Source organism: Glycine max, chromosome 7 (genome assembly GCF_000004515.6).
Source record: "Glycine max cultivar Williams 82 chromosome 7, Glycine_max_v4.0, whole genome shotgun sequence".
NCBI lineage: Eukaryota > Viridiplantae > Streptophyta > Magnoliopsida > Fabales > Fabaceae > Glycine > Glycine max.
Genome location: NC_038243.2, coordinates 15,588,234 through 15,599,362, shown reverse-complemented (window position 1 = coordinate 15,599,362; position 11,129 = coordinate 15,588,234). Strand labels below are relative to the sequence as shown.

The following is an 11,129-nucleotide window of genomic DNA, read 5'->3' as shown; positions in this document are numbered from 1 at the left end:
CCCAATTGTACCATCCACCCATTCAAAATCTGCTAATAAATATAGATACATCAGGTGAACTCTATTTCCTAACACTTCTAGCATCAAGACCCCACTAATCAGTCCTAAAATGTATGCCTTACGATGGGCTGCTATTTGGGTTTTGCTGGAAAAGTCAACATTTTTTCTTTTAACCATTTTATTTTTAGTGTTGATCCCCCTAGTGCATTATTTGAGGGAACAATACTTATATATCCTACGCACATTTATGATTATGCATTCATCAACTCGAAGATGAAACGTGTGATATTCAAGTCTCTACCTTTTAACCAAAGCAGTCACTAAAATGTCATTGATTTTAATCTTCTAAGCTTTGCAATATCTGAAAACCCAACTTGAACTAACAAAGATTCAATTCTGAGATTTAAAGAAGGAGTAACTTGAGCATATGACTGGATTACATCATATGTTACATGTAGAAATCAAAATAATAACAACATGAATATTTGTAAATCATAACATAATTAACATTCAATTAAACAAAATGTATTACATACTTCTCCAGATCTATGAAGGTGTTGTTTCCAAAGAAGATGAACAACTATTTAGGCTTTGATACTAACATCAAGAAGAAGTTAAAGAGGGATATATGAGAACGAGAGAAAGTGAGTTTGTAAGTGTATATGATGGCAATACATGCATTGTATTTATAGGAAAAAAATTTAATAGTAACACAACTTATTTAGTGAGATCTTGGTTGTTCAACATGCATTGTTCCAATTAATGTTATCTAGGCCATTGGTTTTGTCGGTGGCATCTTGGTCGTCCAGCGTGCATTGCTCCAATTGATGTTATCCAAGTTGTTGATTTTGTCAGTGGGATCTTGGTCGTTCAACCTGCTTTGCTCCAATAAGTGTTATCTAGGCCATTGATTTTGTCGATGGGATCTTAGTCGTTCAACTTGCCTTGCTCCAATCAGTGTTATCTAAACCATTGATTTTGTCGGTGGGATCATGGTAGTTCTTTTTTAAGTGCATGTGACCAGTCATTAAACATTATAATATAAGTCTGATACATCACCTCAATCAGAAATCTTACTACTATCATAAACCCTAAACCATGACTTCATCATCAATTACGGCAATTTTGTATTACAATGACATCATCACAACAACTAAACATGGTGCAACATTTGTAAGCGATTCACCAAAGATCGTTTAACTTGACAACAAAATGTCACATGATGCCTTGAAACAAGCTATTGGAAACAAGATTAGTCTACTAAATGGTAAGGTGGTCATGGATATACAATTTTGATGTCTTGTATCATTTGTTGGGGATTATTTTTATTACAAGGCATGCATACTACAAAATGATGAGGACATAATTACTATGTTTTCTATTGAAATTGTATGCTTACAACTACTCAACATATGCAAGTATAGAGTCTACCTTTAATCACTACTACAACAATATGAGGGAGGAAGCATATGGTGATCAATCAATTAATTGGTTTAGGAAGATTCCACGAGAAAATTGGACTCTCGCATGGGATGGAGGCCGACGATGGGGGCACATGACCACCAATCTTGCGAAGTCAATTAATTCGGTATTCAAGAAAACATGAAATCTGCCAATAAGTGTGCGCTGGTAAAATCAACCTATAAGGTGTAATGCATTATTCAATCAAAAAGGAAGAGAACTTGCATCAATGATTACATCTGGTCAAGTTTATACACAAGTACTAAACAAGACTATGGAAGACGCACAAAGAAAGGCAAACTCTCACATTGGTCTTGAGTTTGATTAATGCAACACACAATTCTTAGTCCAAGAGACAATTAACTTGAGAGAGGTTCTACCCGCTAGAAATTTCATGTTCAGGCTAAATGAAAGGTACTATGGCAAATTCCAAAAGTTGTGCATGCCTTATTCTCATATTGTTGTTGCTGGTAAGCATGCTCACCATGAGTATAGGAATTACATACATTTTCTGCATACATTAGAAAGTGTCTCCAACGTATAAAAGGATTGTTTGGGGAATTGCACAACAAAACATATTGATCATTGTGTCACATGCCAAGAATTTGCCCTAACCCAGAGAAGAAAAAAAATTCTAAAGGTCATCCTCTCTCCTCTCATATACACATCGAAATGGATATCCAAAAACTGGATCAATCAAAACGATGTTTCATGTGTTGCATCCTAGGCCATTCAAAAAACAAATGTCCCAACTGTGTAGGTTCAAGCCAACAACATTAAATTTATGTCATATTCTTTGTATTTTGAAAATTTTGTTGTATTGTTTCAAATTTAAATATTTTGTTCTATTGTTTATAATTTTATATCTATTTTGTAATTTAAATATTTTAGTTCAATTCAACTTGTTGGTTAAATATATTTTTTTATTTCAATTGTGTGTTTTAATAATCAAATAAAATGAAAATGCAAAGAATTTCAACTTTTAAAGATTCCTTATTTGTTGATTTTGAATTTTTTTTTGCTTTATTTAGTCTTTTGACTCTATATTTCTGCTTTTTTTAGTTTCGATATCTAAATATTCTATAATTTTTTATGTGAGTATTTTTTATGGATTTTTAGTCAATATTATTAATTACTATAGTGTTTTTGGTAAAAACTACTACAAAATGAAGATATAAGGAATAAAAACATGATAAAACAAAAAATATGCAAAATAACATAAAATGATTTCAACTCTTCAAAAAATAATAAAACAAAAAATATGCAAAAAAAAAAATTGACAACAACTTATGCAAAATAATATTATTTTTAATTTAAAAAAGACATAAATATAGATCACTAATAACACAAAAATAATATAAAAAATGCAAAAACAATTTTAAAAAAATAAAAGAATAAAAATTAAGAAATTGATTCTTCAAGAACCGATTTCTTAACTTGTTTTTTTTTATAAAAAAAAAAAAGACGCGTTTGGTAGTTGGTTCTAAGGAACTGATTGTTAAATGTATACTAAAAAAATAGTAAAAAAATCAGTTCCTACATAAAAAAAAAATAATAGGTGAGAAATCGGTTTGGGGGGAATGAATTTCTCACCTGCTACAATAATTTGCATCGTTTAGGTAAATAATTTTCAGCTTGGATTCTTTGTGTATTTTTTTTTTTTTTTTGGTATTTTATAGATGAAAAATTCACTAATTTATGTATGATATATGATTGAAATTTACTTCTTTCACTTTCTCATTATAATTACTTGTCACTTGACACACTTTCTATATATTTTTTTACCAGCGGGCCGATAAGATGAAGAGAAAAGAAAAGGCTAACTACCCCTAGGATACAAAATTCCTAGAACATCAACATGAACAACTAAAGATAAATGTTTTGGACAAGCAGTCGTACGAAATAGATCAACCGAGCCATTAGTTCCAAGAAATTTACTAACCAATCCACACATTTACTTCCTTCTCCAAGAGTGTGATTTAGGGTCCATGTGATAGGGTGAAAAGAAATGAAAAAAAAAATTGAATTGAGATGAAAATTTTAAATTAAAGTAGAGTATAAAAATGTGGGTCACATATCATTAATGACCACACACACTCATTGCAACATCAAGCAAGTTATTACAGGTAAAATAGGCATAGGTCATATATATATATATATATATATATATATATATATATATAAACTAATATTAGGTTTCAAATTTTTTTACTTACACTACTCAATAATGTTTTGGAGAATTTAAAATTAAACAATTCATCCATTATATTGAAATTTTTTATAAAATAAATTAAGCTTATAAATAAAATTTCTTACAAATCAAAACTTATTGTCATTATATCATATTATTTTCACCAATAATATATTATTCAAAATACCAACAAATGTATAAATTATGTGAAGTTTGATATGCATGACCTCAAATATTAATATCAAATGATTTAATGGTTGAATTTTTTAATTTGATACTATACTAAAAGAATATTAAGTAGTATAGGTGTAAAAGTTTGACACTTATTATCAATTGATCTTCTTCATCTTTGTATGCTTTTTTTTTTAATCAGTAGAAATTGAATATGATAACAGGAAATTTACAACACTCAAGCATCATATTCTACAAATTGAGCTAGACACCCTTGGTTTTCTCTATATATACGTGAGCATCATTGCTGGGATTAGAACTTAATCCTCTAAAAGACCTTTTTGAAACAATTTTAGTAAAGTTGTCATGAATAATTGTGGAATTTTTTTTGCTTTTCAAGATTTAATGTACATGTTTTTCATAAATTAGAAAAATTTATCCTACATATTGAATGATAACTCGTGTTAAGTTGAAATTCTTATTCTTTTCTAATCATAATTAGTGTTTGAAATAAAAGTCATTGTCTCAAGATCAACAGGTACCTAATAAACAAGTCTATATATCAATATGCCTTTCAAGAAAGGATCAATATGAAAGGGGTATTTTTTTAGAGAAAATTAAAGCCAAAAATGTATCAAGGAGGTATATAGTTAACAATTAAATCCAAAGATGATAAGTGTCTGATTAGGTTAGTGGGACCTGTAAAGCCTAATTATCTGCTCATGGGGCTATTAATTTTTCATTTGAGGAAGGGACTAACTTGTAATTAACGAGAGGAAAATTATATTAGAGGAGAGAGAGAGAGAGAGAGAACAAATTTGTTATAAAGGCAATTTAGATATGTTTTCTATTTTCAGTTTCAGCTTTTGCTTGGAGCCATATGGATTTTCCTTGGTTGGGGCATTTGCTCCTTCTTTTTGTACTTTATTTTTTACCTTAGTGTTAATAATACAATTTCCCTTTGTTATATATGAATTGTTCCTATCATAAGACCACCTTGAAACGGTGTGAGATACCCTTAGAACTATCATACATCATCAACCTTGTAGACTTAGAGGTGCCTCATTTACATATGAATATGGGAGGACATACAATTAGAAATATGGCCCTGAAAAAATTCTAACTAGTTTTCAGAAGGTTAAACATAGCTAAATTCATTTTGGATGGTGCTAACGTAAGTGAAAATGTATATGTTGTCAGCAAAGAAATGGAATTTTGAAAACTTTGGAGATTTGAACTTGTGGATTCTTTGCAGTTTTTTTTTACAAACCACTACATTTTGCTCTTTCATTGTCCATTATTACCTGTTAAGTGCTAACTAAGGCAAAAAAAAAAATAGTTGCATGTTACACCACTTTGTAACTGTTCCATTTATTAGTATCATTGTACTAGTCTAACGACTTAGCGTTACTTATAATGAATTGTATCATCGTATGTGGGGAAATGAAACTATCATTGCTATAACTATAGTTACATCTATTGGCATAAGATATTCATTTGTATTTGTTCATATGTATTCCTTTATGTCATTGTAATGGCTAGTAACAATGAAGATACAACCAAGAAACAAGTTCTAAGAGGTTTAACTACTATACATTATTTATTATATATTCTAGTATGCATATTGATAGCATACCAGCAATCGACCACAAGGGGTGGTATGAGTGACACCATATTCCTTTAGGCCAAAACAATCATGTACAAGCAACCAAAACATTATCAGGCTTAGGGAGGATAAATTATGGAATCACATGAGTATATTATGTAAACGTTATATACTATCAACTTTTATCATAACTACACTACTTCACTCTGGAAACTGTACTTTTGCAACAATGTGTTTGTTCTTCTGCGTCCTTCAATGATTGAAATGACTCACAGTGGTTTAAGTTGATGCTTACACTGGTGTTGAGACCAATAGGCATGAGCAGCTAAGACCCTATCCAGAAGCTCCTGAGGAACAGGTTCTCCCCTCCTTTGCTGCGGGGAGATTCTAGCAGTGTGCACTAGTGTCTTCCACTTATCCTGTAGTAAGCCCATAGTCCTTGACGAGCTACTAAAATGAAAATATTGCATACGTTGTGTGTGTGTGTTTGTGTAATAAGAAGGTAAAATGCATTGAGCTTTTCCATAAGATAAAACCAACTTATGCACCTTAGCTTTTGGAAAAGTTAAATGAAAAGAGCTTCTACAAAAGTTTAGCTTTTGGAAAAGTTAAATGAAAAGAGCTTCTACAAAAGTTTAGTGCATAAGTTGATTTCACCTTATGAAAAAAATTCAATTCATTTAACATTTTTCTTTTCTAATAACTGTTTATGGAAAAGTTTATTCAAACTGAATCTAAGAAAAGCATCATTAATTAGACTATCATACAAATTATGATATTTTAGCTTCTTGTGGGAGATTTCACCCCAACAATGAATAGTGCATCACATGAAATTGCTGACCTTCAAATCCACATAAGTTCGATGCTTTGCGTGATCAAAAGCACGTTGTTTGACATCACGCCACCTGCAACGCATAAGTAACATTTAATGCTATAAAGGGTTTATCACTACTCATTAACCAAAGCATAGAAGACAAAATCACATTAACAAACCTTCCAGTTCCAAGTTTTTCAACAGCCTGAACCAATGCTTCTACTTCTAGAACAGAGAATGGCCTCCTGATTCGGCGTTGTGCAAAGTCAGGATTTCCAGATTTGCGCCAGAATGGAACCACCGCCAATGCCTCCATGTTAATGGCAGGAACTGCCACTAGAGCACGACACTTTGACATGTTATTGTTAGTTGAAGTATCTTCCAGAGAGGAGACTATATTAAGATCACCCTTAGCACAACTTTCAATTTTGATCATAGAACGTTCTTTGGATACATTATACGTTCCTTGTTGTAATGTTAAAGATGTTGATTGCCTGTTTATTGAAGATCATATCAAATTAGTAACTGTTGATAGGATCACCAATAGTAATTACATCCATGGATGAAAGGGTCGAGAAAGATAGATATCACGTAAAATTAAGTTAATGCAGTAATGTTTGATTGAAAGCTTACCTGGATAATTTTTTTCGCGAACTAGTGGTTAGAAAACAAGGGTCATCATTGTATGAAGTTGGAGAAATTGGAGTATGCCTTGGCTCCAACATAAATCCCAATCTATGACGTTTGTCATCTTGAGATATCCCAGTTTGGATTAGAGTTTTGCTATCATCTCGAACTTTCTTTCCCTGAAGAAGGATGCCCACATGTAATTCATCTCCAAGTATAGTTGTCACAGCCTCCATTACTGTCCTCTGCAAATAATAAAGAAAATAGACATAGTGAGCATGGGACAAGGTACAATGGATACCTAACAATAGTTATTTATTAAACTTACTTTATACATTTGAAATCTATCTGCATTTGGTCTCAAGGCATGACATAATTAAAGGTGGTTTGGTGTTAGGTTTTATGCCATAAAATTGTACAAATGCCTCAATTTCTTTTATGGTTAGCCTCCATTGTTTCAGTCACAAGTGATGGATTTGACTAAATTACACATAAAATTGTGTGTAAATCATGTCATTGTTGTGTCTCTTAGATAAATCCTAATTACTTACTTTCAATGAACCAATGGTTGCAGTTTCCGGTATATCAATAAAAAGCTCTGGGACTTTAAAGGATTTTATGCTGAGCTTCACTGCAAATTACAATTGAAAATTGTGTCAGAATCCTATAAAACAATCTTCACTGCAATATGTTGTTAATTCATTTCACTAATTTTCTTACCATTACAAGCCCTGGACCCAGAATGTGCTTGTTGACCAACTATAGAGGACGATTCTTCAATTGCTGCATGTTATAAATTGGATCATTGAACCAAAATTGAGTGCAAGCCTAACATATATTACAAAGAAAAATGTGAAGTAGGCAACAAAGCATTGTTGCACTTGTACCATGGTTTGTGCCATTAACCCTGGTGGTGTCAGAAGAATCAAACATGCCTTGACATTGAGACCCCCTATCAGATGTAGAAGATGAATTCTGATTGAAGAATTTCCTCTTCTTAAATGGATACATCCGTTGTAAATTTTCAAACTCGAAAATGTCCCTACTGTTGTTCTCATCTATAATGACACAATTTATGGAACTATCAAAACTTATCTAGAATGTAAAAATTTGGAAATGGATTGACAATAATGAATTCATGCATCAATAGAGATTTATTGTCTCACAATAAGGAACTCTAGAAACTGGTTGTGAAACTTATATGAATTGGAAATCAACTGCAAGTAAAGCTACATACCACTCATAATAGGACTTGCATCCTTCAATTTTGGCATATCAGGTGGTGCGCCAGATGTATTATTATTCTTGGAGTTCAGTTGTGTGCACCTAACTAAGTTTTCATCATCATCTCTATTAACTAATTTCCTAGAAGTAAAACCATTGGGAAAAGAATCAAGATGCTTGCGACACTCCAACGATGGTTTTTCCGCATTATTAGCTAAACTACAATGTTTGGATACTTTGTGGCATGGTTCTATTAACCCATCGGAGCAACCTTTAATGTGGATGGTTTTCCCATTTACACTTCTCCTTTTGATCCTTTCATCTTCCCTCTCAAGGACATTTTGTCCTTGGCCTTCAAGATGATTGTCAAGAAAAGATGAATCCCCCATGCCTCTGGTCAGAGTTTCATAGAACATAATCTAGGTGAGTCATGACAAGTTTACAAAGCCATTATTAAGCTGATCAACAACAACAACAAAAAAGTATTATCCCACTAGGTGATCAACATTAAGTTGATCAAAGAATTAAAACATTTTTGTTATCAACCAAATAGCCATTCAAATGTATGTACCTATGGTTGTCATGTTTCCCTTGCATACTTGGGACAAAGGCAGAGGCAATTTCACTGCAAGCTCCATGGTCAAACGAGTCCCTCATAAATGACCTCCTTTCATCCTCATATTTGTCCTTTATGTTAGTACCACAGAAAGAGCAAGGATCTTCCACAAACACAACATTTTTAGGATCAGAACTCTCATTCTTCTGCAAAAAGTTGCCCGCTACGCTAGCCAACATTTCAAAAGCCTGTATCTGATTGTTGTCGGGTTTCTTCTTGATTGTGCCCCTCCCCTAAACCATTTACTAGAATTCTTAGGATGTTGAAACACTACATATAATACAAGTCACTAGAAAATGTTGGAAAAAGTGGGGATAAATGAAAAGGTTAATTTACTTACTCTAGCTGACCTTGAAGCTCTAGGAATGACAGGCACCTGATAGCCATTAAAACCATAGTTCAACCTCTTCTGCAACACCATATCTCATATAATCACTCCTATAAGAAAAAAAAATTAGATAAAATGAAATCGACTTCCTTAAGGTAAGCAAACACCCAAAATCAGAACCTGCCAGCATAATCAAATTATAATCAATAATTATAAAAATGACGTGGATTGATGAGTCTCAAGAGGCATCATTGTACCAAGCTGCATGTGCAAAATGTGTTTAAAGTTTTAATTCATTTAATCAAAAACTAGTTCCCTTGCAAAGGTAAGTAAAATAACAATCTTGTTACTGTGCCTAATTATTAGGCTTAATTAAGAAAGTCAAAAAGCAAGAAATTCTTTGCAATTGGTAAAATTCAAAAAACACTTTTATAAAATAACCAGAATAAATGAAATTAAAATAAAAACAGACAATGAACAATTAGAAGGAACATTATTAAATACCAATGTGTACACCAGAATTGAATGATTAATAACTCCTATGGGATGGATTATGTGATAATGACATTAGCAGCTAGAATCTTAAAGATCCCAGTGGGGGATAACTTTCTGCCATTATAAAATATCAATACAAAAAAATATATTGAAACACTTACACATAAGTGAATATTAGAAGAAACCTTCAACCCATGTTGAATCCACTCTCTTTTGGTTTGAAAATCAAGAAGATAAATACCCTTCAGAAAGAAAAGAAAAAAAAAATCAAATACGCATAAAAAATAAGAAGGGGAAAAACAAACAAAGCCAACCTTGTCAGTTAATCTTAAAACACAAACAAACATAAGCCAAAATTGCAACATGGTGATTGTAATTATCCATACACATTCTAATTGAACATAATTAAATACGACACCAACAACAAGCAAATGAAACGATGGACATCGATCATATATCATCAGTTTACAGATAAAAGTATAAAATACTGGTCAAATGGATCTTCAGACCCCTTGTGACCCTTTTAAGGAGACAACTCCTGACAAGTTAATAAATTTATTACCACTATGCACGTATGAGAGAGAAAGAGTGAAAGAGAGAGATCAAATTATAAAAAAGAAAACAGAGAAAGAAAATGCAGTAAAAATAGGACTGTACATAAAATGAAATGAATCAAGCACTAGGAAAGGAACCAAAATGAACCCATAAAAGAATTGGACAAGGGAGATGTGCAATGTAAATTCCCACATCAATAGAGGAAAAACAACACCATAAATGATGAAACTAGTTCCATTGAAGAAGTGATGAACAACAATACAATAACCACAAATGAAACAAATCCTAGCTTGTTGTGTTGAATGATGTTTGCAACAAAAAAAAAACTTTATGGATTGTGTGCAAGGAATATGTTCATGAAAGATAATAAAAAAAATTCTCACCTAGAGACTTAGGCTATTGTCTGATCAAACAAAACCCACCTGAAAACCACCCCAAGCCTGTGTTTGTTCTTAAACCCCTCGCAACCCCAACTAAATTGTTTGCAAAAATTTGACCACTAAATATCCTAGGAAGGGACTAGCCAGTAACATGGTGCCAAATGACCGGCTACAACAGGTTGTGTCAGCAAAAACCACTTGGATGCGACCGGTTCTTTCTTTTGGGGTGATCCACTCACTCCTCTCTCCATGTCACTTCTTTGGTTCCCACGTGGAAGACTCTCCACTCATTTGGGTTGCATCTTTTCTCTTTCACAAATACTAAAACAACACACAAAAATGATTGAATGGGTTTCAAAACCACGAGCCATTAGTTTTCCCAACTGTCATACACACTCTCTAAAAAGTAGTTGAAATGAGATTAATTCTTTATTTGTTTACATTTTTCATTGGCAATGAAAACAATGAGCCTATTTATTTCATTTGAGTCAATGTCGGTTATCCAATGTTGGATTATGATGGTAATTCTTAAACACATGTCAAAATAGTGATGATAAATAATTCATGTGTTAATTATGTGAAGAGTTTTTATATTACTATTATTTAATCACAAATTATTATTATAATTATTATCTATAATAAGTTTAGTGACTTTTATAAT

The 11,129-nt window shown here is 32.3% G+C and overlaps 1 protein-coding gene across 2 annotated transcripts; it reads right to left on the bottom strand.

Moving 5' to 3' along the window:
• Positions 1-5,295: 5,295 nt before the first annotated feature.
• Positions 5,296-10,794, bottom strand: LOC100807254 (telomere repeat-binding protein 5). 2 transcript variants are annotated; one of them, XM_006583528.3, is made up of 12 exons: positions 10,472-10,794; positions 9,695-9,775; positions 9,051-9,148; positions 8,666-8,943; positions 8,108-8,487; positions 7,758-7,928; positions 7,591-7,653; positions 7,422-7,501; positions 6,877-7,115; positions 6,423-6,737; positions 6,271-6,334; positions 5,296-5,848 (listed from the first exon to the last, which is right to left on the bottom strand). In XM_006583528.3, exons 3-12 carry the CDS (start codon positions 9,129-9,131, stop codon positions 5,699-5,701), a joined length of 1,821 nt encoding a protein of 606 aa, XP_006583591.2. In that variant the 5' UTR covers positions 9,132-9,148; positions 9,695-9,775; positions 10,472-10,794; the 3' UTR covers positions 5,296-5,698. The 2 variants fall into 2 exon arrangements, with proteins under 2 accessions (XP_006583591.2, XP_006583592.2); XM_006583529.4 differs by having other exon boundaries at positions 10,511-10,563.
• Positions 10,795-11,129: the final 335 nt, after the last annotated feature.